The sequence below is a fragment of the Canis lupus genome, chromosome 37 (assembly GCF_011100685.1).
Source record: "Canis lupus familiaris isolate Mischka breed German Shepherd chromosome 37, alternate assembly UU_Cfam_GSD_1.0, whole genome shotgun sequence".
NCBI classification, from domain to species: Eukaryota; Metazoa; Chordata; class Mammalia; order Carnivora; family Canidae; genus Canis; species Canis lupus.
Genome location: NC_049258.1, coordinates 25120329 through 25138387, shown reverse-complemented (window position 1 = coordinate 25138387; position 18059 = coordinate 25120329). Strand labels below are relative to the sequence as shown.

The 18059-nt window shown below is 54.3% G+C and overlaps 1 protein-coding gene across 5 annotated transcripts; it reads left to right on the top strand.

Annotated features, from left to right (window-relative positions):
* Positions 1-21: 21 nt before the first annotated feature.
* On the top strand, positions 22-17939 carry ZNF142 (zinc finger protein 142). Of its 5 annotated transcripts, none has more exons than XM_038585729.1 (10): positions 22-266; positions 533-679; positions 2390-2700; positions 4993-5592; positions 6619-6783; positions 7836-8660; positions 11039-11216; positions 11910-14835; positions 15440-15545; positions 16599-17939. In XM_038585729.1, the coding sequence occupies exons 3-10, from the start codon at positions 2421-2423 to the stop codon at positions 17066-17068; spliced, it is 5550 nt and encodes a 1849-aa protein (XP_038441657.1). In that variant the 5' UTR covers positions 22-266; positions 533-679; positions 2390-2420; the 3' UTR covers positions 17069-17939. The 5 variants fall into 5 exon arrangements, with proteins under 5 accessions (XP_038441657.1, XP_038441656.1, XP_038441655.1 ...); XM_038585728.1 differs by having other exon boundaries at positions 502-679; XM_038585727.1 differs by lacking the exon at positions 22-266 and having other exon boundaries at positions 274-679.
* Positions 17940-18059: the final 120 nt, after the last annotated feature.

Genomic DNA, 18059 nt, shown 5'->3' with positions numbered 1-18059 from the left:
CCACCCGGCGGGCCGTGCCACTCTGCCCCGCAGCTCTCGATGGTACTCCCTGGGCTTCTCGGCGGGCGGAGGGGCGAGGGGAAAGGCCGGAGGGAACCATAGAGTACCCCTCCAGCCGACGACGGGGAGACAGAGCGGCCTCCATTGGCCCCCCAAGCCCCAGAGGCGGCTGGGCCGGAGGCGGTCGCACAAAGGGAGTCCCCGGAGGCCGCTCCTGCAGCTGGCGGACCATAGAGACGCAGCTCCCGCCCGCCCTGGGCCGGGAGGTGAGTGAGCGGCTGCCGGGCGGGAAGTAGTACGGGGTGCGTGTGGAGCGGGCCGGAGGCAAAAGTTTCTCGAGCCCCAGGATGAGCGTGGGCCTGGGCGGCGGGACCCCTCGGGAGGAGGCGCTGAAGGGAGCACGCCGACGATCGCGGCCCCGGCGCGGCGCAGCAGCGGTCCCCGTGCCCCGGCCGCGTCACCGCTCCGGACCCCGCCCGGTCACCCGCTGCCTCTCCTCAGGACCGTAATCGTGACGATGCTCCATCCCAAGCTTCGCAGGTTACAAAACGGCCTTCCCACTTGCTGGCTCTTGTGATCCTCGCTCCCGCCCAACGATGCGGACGCTGTCATCACCTCCACTTTACAGATAGGAAAGCCGAGGCCCTGGAAGCGAGGTGACTGCCTCTGAGGCCACGCGGTGAGTCAGAGCCCAAAGGCAGGTGGGAACTCGGGTGCCTCCGTCCCCAGGCCGGGTCTCATTCTTTCCCCAGGCCTTCTCTGTCCCTTAATATGTCCTTTCTCTTCCTCAATGCCTCCGCCCCAAGGTACGCGCATTTCACCTCGTATGACCTGTCTCCCACCTCACCTGCCTTCCAGCGGCTGGAGGTTCAGGTTCTCCCATCTAGACGGCGCCTTGTCCTCCGTGGCTCCCCGCAGAGCAGCGAGAATATTCTATAAGTGCAGGCTGTGGTTTCTGGAGAATCCTCTGACTGTGGAAGTGCACTTCCCAGCTCCCTTCTGAGTCCCCTGACCTGAGATTTAGAGTTGCAGGATTCTCACCTGCAACCTGATTTCCTAGCCCCAAGCCCTTATTTGACCCACGTGACTCAATTTCATGAAGCCACTAAGGTCGTTCTCATGCATTACTGATTATTTGGCTTCAGCTAATTTTAGCTGCGTGTAACAGGATATGCAGTTTAGATGCCATTCATTTCTCGGGTTCTGCTCTAGGGTTTTCAGTGTGAAGCTGTAGTCAATGAGTCTGAAATTTCCCCAGGCGTGTTACTTTAGCTGGTTTGTTATCTCTCTGGAAAGCTACCTTGCCTCTGATGCATTTCGACGTCTGCAGTTCTTCACTAGAATCTCATTTGTCTGACTTGTGTAGATTGTTGTGGTTTGTGTTCAGTGAAGTGATAATGTCAGTAGATTGCTCTCAGAAAGCTCCAGGTGGGAGGGAGACTGAGCGGTAACGGTGGTGCCGTGGGAGACTTGCTGATAGAGCTAAGCGCAAGGTGCTGTTAGGACTCCAGAGACAGTAACTTCTGTGAACGGTGTCAAGAAGCCCTCATAGCAGAAGTGACATCTGTGCAGATTCTTAAAGGACAGGAGTTGAGAGAATGGAGAAGGGGATAGGTCTATCAAACGTGGGGGGCGTGGGGCACGGCAGGCATGTGTGATGGTATGGGAGCAAACGAGAATGTGGTGCGCCTGCGGGATGGCAACTCACTGGAACGACTGGATCAAGGTGTTGAGGGGCAAGGTGGAAGATGAGCCTGGAGAGGTCGGCAGGGCCAGATCCTGAAGGAAAGGCCTTATACCCGCACTAAGGAATAGTGATCTCATAGTATGTTAAGAGGGGAAGGGACATGTGAGATCTCTTGGCCCCAGTTTTGGTGCAGATAAGAAAACTGAGGCCCAGATTTCTTAACGATTTCACCAAGGTCACTTAGCTTCAAGAAACATAACCTTCAGTCTTTAAATATTGGCTAAAACCTGTTGGCTCTCTCCTAATACTGATCCCTACTGGCGTCTGTATACTTTTTGTTCTGAACATTGTTGTAAAAAGAAAACTTCTAGACTAGCTAGGTGTGGCATGCTGCCATACAAGGAAATGCCTAAGTGGACGGTCCTGGGCGGAGCCCCCACAGCAACTGAGAAGAAAGTGAGATTTCTTTCTTTTTTTTTTTTTTTTTTTTTTATATATTTTGTTTGTTTATTCCTGAGAGCAGCAGAGACATAGGCAGAGGGAGAAGCAGGCTCCCTGGAGGGAACCTGATGCAGGACTTGATCCCAGGACTCTGGAATCATAACCTGAGCAGAAGGCAGATGCTCAACCACTGGGCCTGGTGCCATGAAAGTGAGATTTCTAACTATATTTTGTTTGGGTTCTCTTCCATTGGCTTACCAGCACATAAGAGACGACAGAACACCCAGTGGCGATGACAGACCCTGTGTTGGACTCACAGCCAACCAACAGCACTGGGGAGATGGATGGACTGTGCCCTGAGCTATTGCTGATTCCTCCATCTCTCTCTAACCGTGGAATCCTGGAGCCCGTCCAGAGCCCCTGTCCTGCTGGGAACCCCACAGCTTTGCCGGCTGACCCAGGCTGCCTGCTGGTAGAGGCCACGGCAACTGAAGAGGACACAGGGAATATGGAAATCATTGTGGAAGCAGTAGCTGGAAACCTGTCCCCAGGTGCTCCTGGAGAGACCCCAGGTACAAACACAGTCACTAGCAGGCCACTGGGACACTTCACTTAGCCTTGATGTTTTGTCTAGGCTATTTTTGACCTTTCTATATAAATATGATGAGAACACAAGGGAGCATATTATTTTTATTCTTAGAGATGTTGTAATTTGATTTGCAGTTGGTGAATGTTGATTGAAGGCTGGCAAGGTGGTTCACAGCCTGGTACCAAGCTCTTGGCAGTCTATCTCTGCGAGGACTTCATGTGTGCTAGGCAGTAGTCCAGAAGGGAAGACCTTTCTGACACCTCCACCCAATCCTTACTCCTATACCCCTCAGGAATTCTCTCCCCCATATCGACCCTCCCACTCAGGAACTGCAGCCAAGGATTAGGCAAAAGGCCCAGCGTCTCTACCACCCTGGGCTTGGCAAGGCTTCCCAGAGGTAGTCTGGTATTTCCTTGCCCTAGTTTCTTGTATATAACATACATAACTCATCCAAGGCATGTTGTCAAGAGTGGGAGTTGAGCGTTTATATATGCTAGAGAAAATTCTCCCCTTTATTCTTCCCATATCTACAACTTCTTATTTTTAGGTGACTTCCCGGTTGTTAACTGCCATCCTCCGGCGACAGTTGTCACAACTTCCCTTGGCAGCATAGTATAGTGACAACGAATCCTGGGAAAGATTAGCTAATTTGATCATAGAGTGTTTCTAAACTTCTGTGTGGTGAAGCAAATAATAAAGAAAGAACAAACATGGGAAAAACATTTGCAATATATAAGGAGGTTAATCTCTTTAAAATTCAAAGAGCTCCATAATAAAAAGAAAGAGTGGGTTTTTTTTTTAAAGGGAAAGTAAACATAGTCAATAACTATAAGAATGCTTAATCTCACTAACACACAAATAAATACTAGTTAAAAATAATTATGAGGGGTGCCTGGCTGGCTTAGTTGGAAAAGCATGTGACTCTTGATGTCAGGATCGTGAGCTCAAGCCCCATGTTAGATGTAGAGATTACTAAAAAAAAAAAATAAATAAACTGTAAAAAAAAAATTATGATATGCCATTATTGTTACTTAACTTTGCAAAAATTATACATTTTTTATAATACCTAGTGTTGGTGGGAAAACAGGTACTGTCTTATAGCTTATGGACGACATAAATTAGTATAATCTTTTGAAGGTCAAATTATCAACCTAACAAATTTTAAAATCTGCGTACTCTGACCCAGTAATTCCATTTCCAGGGCTCTGTCCTCTAGAAAGACTCACAAACACACGCAAGGATACAGGGGTAATGCTATCTAGAGCAGCTTCATTTATAATGGTTGCAAATAACCTAAATGCATCAGTAAGGGCAGTGCCTTGTTTTGACCTGTTCCTGCTTGGAAGTACTACCAACTGGACAAAAAAATACAAGCTAGACCTAAAGGTACTCATAGAAATAAGTATCTGGGCTATATAGCAAGTGGGGAAAAAAAAAAAGAAGAAGAAGAAGCAGAAGCAACTTGCAGAGAAGTGACTCAGAAAAGCCTAAAAGGATAAAGACCAAATTGTGTGTGAGGGTGAGGTTGGTTATTGTTTTCGTAGATACATCCATGTCATTTAAACTGTTGTACCGAATTTTCACTTAGATAAAGAAATAATTAAAAAAAAAAAAAACCACCAGAGTAGATGTGGCACAAACCTGAGCTTGAGTCATGGCTTCACCATGAGCAAGCACAGCAGCCTAAACCTCACAGAACTCTGGGTCCCTCTTCGTGTAGGGCAGGTGGAGGACCAAGTGTTTCCCAGGCCTTTTTCTTTATCAAGGTCCTGCCCATTGCTTAAGAAATGGCAGTGATTACTCTGCACACGATTGGGGTCTTTAGAAAATGAATGTTCTCCATTTTGTGGATTACTGTGCCTTTGTAAAAATCTTCTTACCGAACGTGAAAGCAACACTTTGTCACTTATACTATAGATATTATCCCCAGATGGTCATTGTCTTCTCTTGTCAGTTCCTAATCTTTTCATTTGGGCAAAACTTGCTGCCTTTTCTTAACGCTTTCTGGATTTGGTTAACACTTGTATTTATTTAGCAAATGTGTAGTAAATACCCATCTTACGGCAAATTCCATGCTAGATCCCGAGAATCCAAATACGTGTGCCGGTGGACTGTCCCTGACCTTATGGGGCTTACAGTCCAGGCGTAAGACTTAAAGTCCATCTCCGCTCCACTAATATTAAAAGATTCACCTACATTTTCTCCTAGAAGCTAACTCCTATGAGTCTCGTTCCATCTGATTCTGTGCCTTTCTCTGTCGGTCCTCTGCCTGCAGGTGTCCTGGTAAAGGTGGTGGAGGTGTACTTCTGTGAGCGCTGTGAGCAGAGCTTCGCAGAGCCCACTCTGCTGGCCCTGCACCAGTGCACTGAGACCCTTATACAGCCCGTGCAGGGCCTCTCTGGCACCCCCTGCTCTGTAGAGCTCACCCCCAGCAACCTCACTCTCTCTGGCCCTCCGCAGGGCCAGGGCCCACCAGATAGCCCTCTGCCATGCCCGGTGTGTAGACAGGAGTTTGCTCAACCCCAGGCCCTGAAAAGCCACTTCAAGACCCACCGGGGTGCTCCAGACACCTTCTCCTGCCCGGAGTCCGGCTGTGTGTTTTCCGCGGAAGATCGCAAGGGTCTGCAGCACCACCTGAGGCAGGCCCACGCCGCGGTTCCTGTGCCATGTTCTTTCCGGGGCTGCCCCCTGCTCTTCGGGAGCCATCAGGGCATGGAGCTGCACCGGCAGGCCCATTACCCTTTCCACTGCAACTACTGCAGCTTCATGGGCTCCAACGTCAAACTCTTCCGGCAGCATCAGCGGAGCCACGGGGCCGGGACACAGGGAGAGCTGTCTGCCTGTCGGGGTCTTCCATCCCAGGAGCTGCTGCCAGGTAGGAGGCCCAGGCCCGGCAGGACCTTGCCGGGAACGCAGCCACGGGCAGTCCCATGGGATAGGCAGTTGGTTCCAGGGCTGTAGGCCTGAACACAAGGGAATCTGGAGCAGTAGCTGCAGCTAGAAACCTCGGACCGGTCAGAACATATGAGACAAAGAGTGAAATTTGACTTTGGCAACACGGTGGCCTTGAAGTCACTTGACCACTATTGTTTTTTGATTCATTTCAGAACTTTCTGAGGGCAAAAGCTAAAAGGTTCCTTAGCAGCTACAGCCACTGGTAGAAAGTCTATAGCCTTCCTTTTAGAGTGTGTGGGATTGGGCCAGAGAACTGGGGTTATTTTGAAAAGAATCATTCAAGGAGGGTGGCACTTCACTGATTCTTACTCTTCTCGATCTCAAAAAGGGTCTGGGTGAAGAGGAGCAGGAGGCAATAGGCCAGAGGAGGCCAGATTCTGCTAAGAGACTTAGCCTTGCAAGACTGGTTGGTGCTCTGTTCCCAAAGAGAAGACCCCTCCTTCCTGGGAGAGAGTCCTAGGTCTTTGCCTCACTGAGGCAACTACCTCTGTGGAGGGATAGAAGGGACGGATTGGAGGGGCCAGGGTGTGACCCTGAATTACTGAGTGAGGCTTCTCAGTAGAGCAGTTGTGAGGTCAGGCTGTGTTCGCCTGCACTGAGCCACCAGCCTTTAGCCCTGGGGAGCCAAGCTGGGGAAGTGCAGTCCACCCCCTCCGTCCATCACAGCCCCTGGCCCCCACTGCAGTGATCTCAAAGCCCTTCCCTTCGAGGGATCTGAGGATGGTGTTATCTAAGGTTGGATCTGCTTTAGGTTGGAGCATTAATGATATCCTAGCTCCTGGTCTTCCTGTCCCTGTCTTGAGTGGTAATAAACCTATAGACCTAGAATCCTAGATTCTCTCACGCTAAACGGGGAGGGGTGGTCCTGCCAGCCAGGAAGAGGAGCAGTACAAGCGTTCACTGCTGTCGTTGGCTCCTAGAGATATCGAGTTTTATGTGTCTCCAGCTCCCAAACTGCCCCCTAGAGAGGAAGAGGCTTCAGAACAAGCAGATACGGCCTTGCCTAGGCAGGAGTCAGCAGATGAGGAGGACGGAGAGGAAGAGGAGAGTGGCGCCCTGAAGGACTCCCAGAAAGCCCTGGAGAAAGGCCAGGGGGCTCAGCAGTTAGAAGGTAAGGACATGGTTGGGCTTGAACCTCGGTGGTGGGGAGGAATGGATTGTGGAGAGTCTGGCATTGAGGCTCTAGGGTTTGGTTTTCTGGGCTTTGGTTCATATCCTTTTATTCTTAACCTTCCACTTTGATATGTTTAGTGGGAAAATGATAAATGGGTAGAGACCGTGGAAACACAGAGTAGGGGTAAATTGAGTTTGCTCTCCTGGACTGGTTTTCCTCAGGCAGAAAGCTCTTTTGCAGAAAAGGAGAGGGTGATAGGCATATAAAAGATGCCAGAGGATGGGATGCCTGGGTAGCTCAGCAGTTGAGCATCTGCCTTTGGCTCAGGGCATGATCCCAGAGATCCGGGATCGAGTCCCGCATTGGGCTCGCCACAGGGAGCCTGCTTCTCCCTCTGCCTGTGTCTCTGCCTCTCTCTCTGTCTGTGTCTCTCATGAATAAATAAAATCTTAAAAAAAAAAAAAAAGATGCCAGAGGTTACTGATTGACAGCCTGTCTCATCTGGCATTGTGCCCACTACAATTTTATTTCTGAATCCTTGCTTCCCCGTTTTCCGACTTGCTGGAACAACATTTGAAAGCCATCCATCCCACAGGGGGCCTGTTTACTGTCAAGTGAATAGAAAAGATGACCTAGAACTCCGTGAGCCAGTGTTTGGAGGCAGGAATACTTTACCATCTTCTCTTCCCTTCTACACACTCTGGGTTTCTTTTCTTTTCAACCAATCCTGCTAATTCCGCTGCCAACCCCCACGAACAAGGCAGGAAGAACAAGAATGTTTTATCCAGATTGTTCTCTTGAGCAGCTTTAGACAAAGGCTTTGGAATAGTAAATAAATCCTTGCAATTTTGCCTTTTTAAATACTTGAATTTCTTATCTTTTTTGAGACTACACTGTTTGAGATGCTATCATTAGGTTTCCTGGAGAGAAAGGGGAAAGGCCACATAATGTCTGTGTCCAGGCACATTGTGGTTCTCCCATTATCTTTCCAGCCCCTGGCCTATCCAAGACTCTTCACCATCAACCTTCTCTACCTTTCCTTCTCCCAGGGGATGTGGCTTCTGGCACCGAGTCCCTCTTCAAGACCCACATGTGTTCAGAATGCAAGCGCTGCTTTAAGAAGCGGACACATCTGGTGGAGCACCTCCATCTCCATTTCCCAGATCCCAGCCTCCAGTGCCCCAACTGCCAGAAATTCTTCACCAGCAAGAGCAAGCTCAAGACCCATCTGCTGCGGGAGCTCGGCCAGAAAGCCCACCGCTGCCCGCTGTGCCACTACAGCGCAGTGGAGAGGAATGCGCTCAACCGCCACATGGCCAGCATGCACGAGGATATCTCCAACTTCTACTCGGACACCTACGCCTGTCCTGTCTGCCGTGAGGAGTTCCGCCTCAGCCAGGCCCTGAAGGAGCACCTCAAGAGCCACACGGCAGCAGCCGCAGCGGGGCCCTTGCCCCTTCGCTGCTTTCAGGAGGGCTGCAGCTACGCGGCTCCTGACCGCAAGGCCTTTGTAAAGCACCTGAAGGAGACCCATGGCGTGCGGGCCGTGGAGTGCCGCCACCACTCTTGTCCCATGCTCTTCGCCACAGCCGAAGCCATGGAGGCGCACCACAAAAGCCACTACGCCTTCCACTGCCCGCACTGTGACTTTGCCTGCTCCAATAAGCACCTGTTCCGCAAACACAAGAAGCAGGGCCACCCGGGCAATGAGGAGCTGCGCTGCACCTTCTGCCCCTTTGCCACCTTCAACCCTGTGGCCTACCAGGACCACGTGGGCAAGATGCACGCCCACGAGAAGATCCACCAGTGCCCTGAGTGCAACTTCGCCACTGCCCACAAGAGGGTGCTCATCCGCCACATGCTGCTGCACACGGGTGAGCCACCTTCCCTGATTGCAGGAGCGTAAGGTGACCACGACCCACCCGGTGATGGCAAACAAGCTTTTACTGTGTGCAGGACACAGGAAGGGCTCTGCATCTGTTGTTTTCTTTGACCCAGTATCCCCGGAGCTAAATCTACCATTCGTAGTTTACAAACAAGCCTTAAGTTGAGCGTCACTCAGCTAGTAAAGTGATTAAGGTGGGATTTGAATCCAGGCAGTCTGATCCAAAGCCCGTGCTCTAACCACTGTGCCTCTGTGTCTCACCCCTTCCCCCCTTTTAAAGATTTTATTTATTTATTTATTTACTTACTTACTTACTTATTTATTTATTTGAGAGAGCACGAGCAGGGGGAGAGGGAGAAGCAGGCACCCTGCTGAGTTGGGAGCCTGACAGGGGGCTCCATCCCAGGACCTCAGGATCATGACCTGAGCCAAAGGTAGATGCTGAACCAACTGAGCCATCCAGGTGCCCCACCTAAGTCTCACTCTTTTTAATTTTTTTAAAAAGATTTTATTTATTTATTTATTCATGAGAGACACAGAAAGGGGCAGAGACACAGGCAGAGGGAGAAGCAGGCTCCCGCAGGGGAGCCCAAGGAGGGACTCGATCCTGGGATTCTAGAATCACGACCTGAGCCAAAGGCAGATGCTCAACCGCTGAGCCATCCAGGCATCTCCTGAGCCTCACCCTTAAGGCTGTTTCCAATTCTGTCTCCTGTCAGGAAGACAGAGGGGTTGGTCTCCAACCTATAGAAGTAAAGAAACCCTGACCAGGAAAGAGATACCTTCCTTTGTGATTTCAATTCTGAGATGTGCTATGAGAGCCGGGGTGAGGGGACTGAGCACAGTGTAGCCTTGGCAGCTGACTCAGACTCTTTTAATTAGTTGCCAGCATTACCGCTGAGTGACAACCGAATTAGGCTTCCTGCTACAGCATCATCCCATTTGTGATCCCTAGGCAAACACCAGTGGGTTGGACAGATATTTTTTTTAAAAATCTCTTTGAAGACTAGCTTGGGAGGACAGATTTTTGGCAGCTTAGGGCAAAGCTGTCACTGTTCCCATGAAGCAGTTCATTTCTGTGCATACTTTAGCCACCAAACCTCACTTTTTGAGGCCCTTCCTGCAGTCTCCCATCTCTGCAGTGCTCTATAGTTGGATGAGTTCTTTCAAATTTATTACCTCATTTGATGCGTAATAACAGTCTTGCAAGGAAGGCAGGTAAAGGAGAGAAACCGAACATTTAAACAGCCTGTTTCAGGATCGCACAGCTAGTATTAGAACTGGAGCTAGAAGACCCTTTTGCTCTCCTTTCACCACAGGGAAATGGGCTGAGTGTCAGGCAGGGGTCACAGGGGACGGTCCTGAAGGAACATGCCCCCCGCCTCTTCATGGCAGCTCTTGTCCAACTCCATGGACAGCTTTTCCCTGAGTCTTGCTGGGCACCACTGAGGACTTTGGGGTATCTTGTTTAATCTTCTCACCAGCCCTGAGCGGTCAGAATTTTTGTTGCCCCTTCTTTGGGGATAAGGAAACAGACTTGGAAGGGTTATGTGACCTGTCCCAAGGCCACACAGTAGTCGTGACCTGGGATTGGAATCACACCTCATAGCTCTATGGTTTCTCTGTAAAATGGGGCAGTCCTAGCACCTGCCTGGTAAGGCTGTTGGGGAAGGGTTGGGAAGAGGGGGCATTTTTATCAAGTGCTCATCGGGGGGCCTGGCCCAGAATGAGCATTCTGTACATGTTACCTATTAAGATCTTTATTACCATGTTGGACTCCAGAGTCCAAATTCTTTTTTTTTTTAAGATTTTATTTATTTATTCATGAGAATACACAGAGAGGAGAGAGAGAGGCAGAGACACAGGCAGAAGGAGAAGCAGGCTCCATGCAGGGAGCCCGACGTGGGACTCGATCCCAGGTCTCCAGGATCAGGCCCTGGCTGAAGGCGGCGCTAAACCGCTGAGCCACCCAGGCTGCCCCAGAGTCCGAATTCTTAACTACTGTGTCATATGGCCCAATTTTTTCTCTTCCACAAAACTGGAGGGAATTAGGGTAAGTGGAACAGTTGGCCATCAGTGCCAACAAGCTCTACAACAGATCAAGGGTAGATTTTCAAGCTGGCTTTGGAAAACACGCTCCTCCCTTTCATTCCGGCTTTCTCCGTGTCGGCGGGGAGGAGTTGTCTGAGAGGGCTGGGAAGCAGCAGCGACTGTTGTGAGCCAGCCACACCTCGGGCAGCACATGAAGCTTCTGCTGGCTCCTGGCAGCAGGGCAAGCTTGCCGGGGGAGACGGTCTGTGTGCTCACTCCATCCGTGTGTGACCTGTGTTTTCTCCCCTCTCCTTCCCACCCCCACTCGCACATAAGGTGAGAAGCCTCACAAGTGTGAGCTCTGCGACTTCACGTGCCGAGACGTGAGCTACCTGTCCAAGCACATGCTGACGCACTCCAACACCAAGGATTACATGTGCACTGAGTGTGGCTATGTCACCAAGTGGAAGCACTACCTCAGCGTGCACATGCGGAAGCACGCAGGGGACCTCAGGTATGAGCACGTGCATGCCCCCCTCCCTGTCCCAGGAAGCTCATGCTCAGCCAGCCTCGTCTTGAACTCCAGTTGCTCTCCTGGCCCCAGAGCGATCCTCCCAATGCCCCCTCTCTGCTCCTCTCATCTCCGTGCCGGTGCCTATAGCTGGCCTCTGCACCTGTGGCCCAGTGTGCACGGTGAAAGCTGCCTGGGCTCTGGAGGGAGCGCAGACCCAGAGTCCAGGCCTAGAGGTGAAGGCATCCCTCAAGCTCTCACAGAGTTCAGGCCTGGGAAAGTAGGGAGACCCCGCGTGCAACCCCAGTCCTAGCCATGTTCCCAATTCAGGCAAGCTGCCCTCCGAGCTGTGGCACAGCTTTCGTGCCTCCATGGGAGAATGGGGCCTCGGCACAGAAAGCTGGCAGCTCCCTAGGAGTCCATAGTGAGCCGTCCTCCCTTTGGGGAGCCATAGAGAGTAGGGCTTGAAACATGAGCCCTGAAGCCTCCGCCCTTCACTTTGTAACCTGAAGCAGGTTATTGACTTCTGTGCTTTAATCTCCTTGCTGGTAAGTAGATGCCTGTGTCACAGGGTGGCGGCAAAGAGTAAACTAGGTGACATGTGTACCCTACTGAGCGTAGGGCCTCTGGTGCACAAAGGGCCTACCAGCTGTTTGTGAACATGTATGTAATGGCGATCCCCCCTCCCCCCACCAGATACCAGTGCAACCAGTGCTCCTATCGCTGCCACCGGGCGGATCAGCTGAGCAGCCACAAGCTGCGCCACCAGGGCAAGTCCCTGATGTGCGAGGTGTGCGCCTTCGCTTGCAAGCGCAAGTACGAGCTGCGGAAGCACATGGCTTCCCAGCACCGGCCCGGCACGCCGGCCCCGCTCTACCCCTGCCGCTACTGCAGCTACCAGAGCCGCCACAAGCAGGCCCTGCTGAGCCACGAGAACTGCAAGCACACCCGCCTCCGGGAGTTCCGCTGTGCCCTCTGTGACTACCGCACGTTCAGCAACACCGCCCTCTTCTTCCACAAGCGCAAGGCCCACGGTTACGTGCCCGGGGACCAGGTGTGGCAGCTCCGCTATGCCGGCCAGGAGCCGGAGGGTGCCGGGCCCTGCCCAACCCCCTCACCGGACTCCGAGCCCTCCAGCCAGCCGCCTGCCCGGCCTGAGGGACCAGGCTGCGACCCCGATACTGTTGCCGAGCCCCCCTTGGACCAGGCCCTGCCGGAGACCAGTGAGGAGGAGAGCGCCGGGAGACAGGATGGCAGTGAGGGCCCGCAGGGGGACGACCTGGTTGGCAGCCCCAGTCCCACGGAGGTCGAGGAGGGTGGCTGCACACTGCACCTAGAGACCCTGGGGGTGGAGCTGGAGCCTGTGGCCGAGCCGCCCCTTGAGGAGATCGCCGAAACCCACCCTGTGGCGTTCAGGCCCCTGGATCCCTCAGAGCCGCTGAGACTAGAAGGGCCAGATGGAACTTTGACAGAGCTGTCTACCTTCGAAGGCGCCGAGACTTCCAGCTTGGGTGCCAAAGAAGAGCCCGTTCTGGAAAAGCCAGTCCCTGAGACCCCCAGAAACCCCCCCTCCTCAGAGGAGCCCCCCGACGGCTGGGTGGGAACCTTCAAGGCGGCTATGCCCGCCGAGACCGCTCCCCTTCCCCAGTTCCCTGAGTCAGAGTCGTTACTCAAGGCCCTGCGGAGGCAGGACAAAGAGCAAGCAGAGGCCCTGGTCCTGGAGGGCCGCGTTCAGATGGTGGTGATCCAGGGTGAGGGGCGGGCCTTCCGCTGCCCTCACTGCCCTTTTATTACGCGTCGGGAGAAGGCCCTGAGTGTGCACTCCAGGACGGGGTGCCAGGGCCGCCGGGACCCCCTGCTGTGCCCCGAGTGTGGGGCTAGCTTCAAGCAACAGCGCGGCCTTAGCACCCACCTGCTGAAGAAGTGCCCTGTCCTGCTGAGAAAGAACAAGGGTTTGCCCAGACCGGGTTCACCCATCCCTCCGCGTCCCCTGCCCCCGGACACCCAGGTCCCAGAGGCTGCAGAAAGCGGGAGGCCCCCACCTACACCAGTGGAAGTAGAGCTGGTGCTCCCGAAAACTGCTGCTGCTGTGCTGGCTAAGGAGCCAGAAGAGGTAGAGGAGCCCCCCAGCACGCTGCGTGCCCCCACGGCCCCTCCTGCAGGAAACGCCTCCGCCGCAGAGACCCCTGAGAAGTTCCACTTCGAGCAGGGCAAGTTCCACTGCAACTCCTGCACGTTCCTTTGCTCTCGGCTCTCCTCCATCACCTCTCACGTGGCCGAAGGCTGCCGGGGCGGCAGGGGCGGGGGAGGGAAGCGAGGGGCCTCCCAGAGCCAGCCTGCACCCCTCCTGAGCAACAGGGATGCTGCCTCCCTAAACGGTGGAGGAGCAGAGTGCAGCCCTGGGAGCGGGGACGCCACCCCAGTTCCGAAGCAGAAGGGGGCTCGCTTCTCCTGCCCCACGTGTCCCTTTAGTTGCCAGCAGGAGCGGGCTCTGAGGACCCACCAGACCCGGGGCTGCCCCCTCGAAGAGTCTGGAGAGCTGCACTGCAGCCTCTGCTCGTTCACCACTCCGGCCGCCGCCGCCCTGAGGCTCCACCAGAAGCGGAGGCACCCTCCTGCCGCCGCAGCCCGCGGGCCCCGGCCCCCTCTTCAGTGCGGGGACTGTGGCTTCACCTGCAAACAGAGCCGCTGCCTACAGCAACACCGGCGCCTCAAGCACGAGGGGGTGAAGCCACACCAGTGCCCCTTCTGTGACTTCTCCACCACCAGACGGTACCGGCTGGAGGCACATCAGTCCCGACACACGGGTGTCGGCCGCATCCCCTGCAGCTCCTGTCCCCAGACATTTGGCACCAACTCGAAGCTGCGCCTGCACCGGCTCAGGGTACACGACAAAACCCCCACCCATTTCTGTCCGCTCTGTGACTACAGCGGCTACCTGCGCCACGACATCACCCGCCACGTCAACAGTTGCCACCGGGGCACCCCTGCCTTTGCCTGCCCGCAGTGCGAGGCCCAGTTCAGCTCCGAGACGGCCCTCAAGCAGCACGCCCTGCGCCGGCATCCCGAGCCCGCACCGCCGGCGCCCGGCTCCCCGGCCGAGGCCGCCGAGGGCCCCCTGCACTGCTCCCGCTGCGGGCTGCTGTGCCCCAGCCCGGCCAGCCTGCGGGGACACACCCGGAAGCAGCATCCGCGCCTGGAGTGCGGGGCCTGCCGGGAGGCCTTCCCCAGCCGCCCGGCGCTGGACGAGCACCGGAGGCGCCAGCACTTCAGCCACCGCTGCCAGCTGTGTGACTTCGCCGCCCGGGAGCGCGCAGGCCTGGTCAAGCACTACCTGGAGCAGCACGAGGAGGCAGCAGCGGCGGCGGCCTCGGAGGGCGGCGCGGGTGCCAGCCAGCCCCCCCTGCGCTGCCCCTTCTGCGACTTTGCGTGCCGCCACCAGCTGGTGCTCGATCACCACGTGAAGGGGCACGGGGGCACCCGGCTCTACAAGTGTACCGACTGCGCCTACAGCACCAAAAACCGGCAGAAGATCACCTGGCACAGCCGCATCCACACGGGCGAAAAGCCCTACCGCTGTCACCTCTGTCCCTATGCCTGCGCTGACCCCTCCCGCCTCAAGGTAAGGTCAGGGGCCGCGGCGGGGGTGCTGGGGGAGGTGGCGAGGGAAGGCAAGCGGGCCATGGAGGAAACTACCTGGGTTCTCCAGTCCTGACTCCCAGTTAGGTCTGGGATCCTCATCAGGCCCCTTACCGTCTCCAAGCCTCGGATTCTACCCCTGTGAAGGGGCGGGGGTGGGGGGTGACACTTCATAGGGTCGTTGCAAAGATGAAATGCCATTATATGTGCTTGGCCTGCGATAAAGGCAGTGGTGGTTCGGGGGGAATCTAGATCGTAACAGCCAACGTTTATCGAGCACTTACTGGATGCCGAACACTGGAATTTGAATCCTTGCAAAACAGGAGATGGTTATTTCTGTTATTTCTTACCGTACTGGCTAATAAACTGAGAGTTCGGAGTTAGGCACCCAAAGGCCCCGGTAGTGAGCGGCAGAGCTGAGTTAGGGCAGAGGTAGGCAGACCTAGAGGTAGGCCCAGTGGGTTAGGGTTCAAAGTGGCCAGACCGGGGAGCTCGCTTGGTGGGGGGGAGTATGGCTAGGATGGGAGCGCATCCACCGAGGACAAGGGGGCACATTTCCCGGGCATACTCTGCTCTTCCCTCCTCAGTACCATATGCGGATCCACAAGGAGGAACGGAAGTATCTGTGCCCTGACTGTGGCTACAAGTGCAAGTGGGTCAACCAGCTCAAGTACCACATGACCAAGCACACAGGTGGGTCTCTGTGGTTTCGACAGTGCCGAGGGGTCCCCCATATTCCCTGGCACAGGCAACCCCCCCGAGTGGTGGATGTCTTCACTCAGATGCAGGCACACACTGGAGGGAGAGGGGAGGCTCGATGGCCAGAGTAGCTTCCCAACCCACTGAAGACTTATCAGAATCAGAAGGGGGGTGAACCGGAGAGCCTGGGCGTGCATACTTTGTAAAAGTTTCCCTGGTGGTTGTGGTACTCCCGCTGAGAACCCCCCAGCATGAACGTGTGATTGAGGGATGATACTTGGTTCCTACAGACATGATGGAACTTTTAGGAGTAACAAGAATGTGAAAGGTTCTCTAGTTTTAACTTCCTTTTTTTCTTCTGGGTATGGACTCTGTGTGAAGTATAGGTGCTCAGAAGAGGGATATGGCCTCTTGGATATGATCCCCTCATGTAAAGGAAATAACCACATGACTTTCAAGGCACTCTGCATCAGCGAATGCCGCTTCTCTTGCTTCTATTCCTTTCTTCTCAAGCATTTTTTTTTTAAGAATTTGTTCATGAGACACAGAGAGAGAGGCAAAGACACGGGCAGAGGGAGAAGCAGGCTCCCTGCGGGGGGTCTGATGCGGGACTCGATCCCAGGACCCCAAGGATCAACCACTGAGCCACCCAGACACTCCCCTAAGCATTTCTTTGACTTCTTGAGTTGAACAAAGAGTTCTACTTAAATGGATTCCTAAGTTCCATGAATACCCCATGGTCAAAAGAGGGTTAGAGTTTTCCATTTGGAAACCCCCGTCTATTTGGGTGAGTATCCATTGCTATCAGGTGGCTACTCAGGGGTCCCATGAGCTATCAGCATTCATTAAGCACTCATTGTATACAAGGAGCTGTGTCAGGAGAAGGTCCTAGAAATGTCAGGCGAGGCTGGAATGTTCTATAGATGTGGTCGTGGGTCAGCTTGCCACTTGTGTGTCATGTCCCAGGATCACAGGGACTCCTAGAGCCACTAAATGCTGCTCCGCCCCCTTCAGTAACTTGTTCCTTGGCCCTGCCCTGTCCTGTAGGACTGAAGCCATACCAGTGTCCCGAGTGTGAGTACTGTACCAACCGAGCTGACGCGCTGCGTGTGCACCAGGAGACACGGCATCGGGAGGCACGGGCCTTCATGTGTGAGCAGTGTGGCAAGGCCTTCAAGACACGCTTCCTGCTGCGCACCCACCTCCGCAAGCACAGTGAGGCCAAACCCTACGTGTGCAACGTGTGCCACCGTGCTTTCCGATGGGCCGCCGGCCTGCGCCACCACGCCCTCACCCACACCGACCGCCACCCCTTCTTCTGCCGCCTGTGCAGCTACAAGGCCAAGCAGAAGTTCCAGGTGGTGAAGCACGTGCGCCGGCACCACCCAGACCAGGCTGACCCGAACCAAGGAGTGGGCAAAGACCCCAGCACCCCCACAGTGCACTTGCATGATGTGCAGCTGGAGGACCCGAGCCCACCTGCTCCTGCTGCCCCCCCCACTGGACCTGAGGGCTGAGAGCCGACGCCACCTCTTGGAGGGTGTGGTCCAAGATGTGCAGACTGGGAGCAGAGCTAGCCTGGAGCTTGGAGCTTAAGGAAAGGCTGGCTGTGAGCTGCCCGAGTGGCCGAGGCCGCCAGGGACTGGGGCTGTAGTACTTGGAGGTTGATGGCCATATAAAAGAGTGACACGGACCACAGAGTGATTTCCTGTTGAGGCACACTGTGTTCTTAAACCGTGAGTTCCCGATTCCTTCAGCACCACGCCCCCCGAGTCCCCGGCTCTAAGACCTTGGTTTTACCCCGTCTATCTTCTTCCTTCTGGCTCTGTCAAGTCCTGTTTTCTTTCAGCGCCCTCAAACAACTGTATCTAACTGCATGTGCTGTTGTGCCGATGCTCTCTAAAGCATGTTAAACAGAATGGTGACTACCTTACAGACGCGTCCACGTCCCTGACTTAACGTTTCCAGCTATCCTCTCCATTGGCCCTGTTCCCTCTCAGGCCTCGGCCTCTCCTTCGTCTCCTTCCGTCTTCACTGAGGGATTCCTAAGTGGGCCCGGATCTGCCTGCCCTCTATCCTTGAGCCTGTCTCAGCCCTAGCCCTGCTCCTTACTTCCGGGCCCCTTTGCCAACCCATAGAGGGAGGACTGCCACCCACTAAGCCTCCTCCTGGAAGCAGCTTTGATTCAGCCGCCGGCCTCAGCCTGGCTCAGCAGCTGCACCAGAGTTAAAGTACAGATAGCGTGAGAGGCAGAGGACTCGAGGGGGAGGGGAGCCAGGAAGAATCTCGGATCCAAGATTCTGTGAGTACCTCACAGGGACTGTGTGATTAATCATTTAAACTGGGACACAAAAAAATAAATAAATAAATAAATAAACTGGGACACACCGGGAAAATGAAAGAAGGTACTTTTAGTAATTAGTGAGGACAGTAGGCGTAAACCAGGACTATTCAGGCAGACTTGGGAGGGCTTAGATCACATGAGCCTTTGTCTCCTCCTTTTGCCCT

Excerpts from the sequence above, each read along its gene's own strand:
- ZNF142 (XM_038585729.1), top strand. The coding sequence starts at position 2,421 with ATGACAGACCCTGTGTTGGACTCACAGCCAACCAACAGCACTGGGGAG. Across the intron at positions 11,217-11,909 it reads AAGCACGCAGGGGACCTCAG|ATACCAGTGCAACCAGTGCT; the intron begins GTATGAGCACGT and ends TCCCCCCACCAG. Across the intron at positions 15,546-16,598 it reads CCACATGACCAAGCACACAG|GACTGAAGCCATACCAGTGT; the intron begins GTGGGTCTCTGT and ends CCTGTCCTGTAG.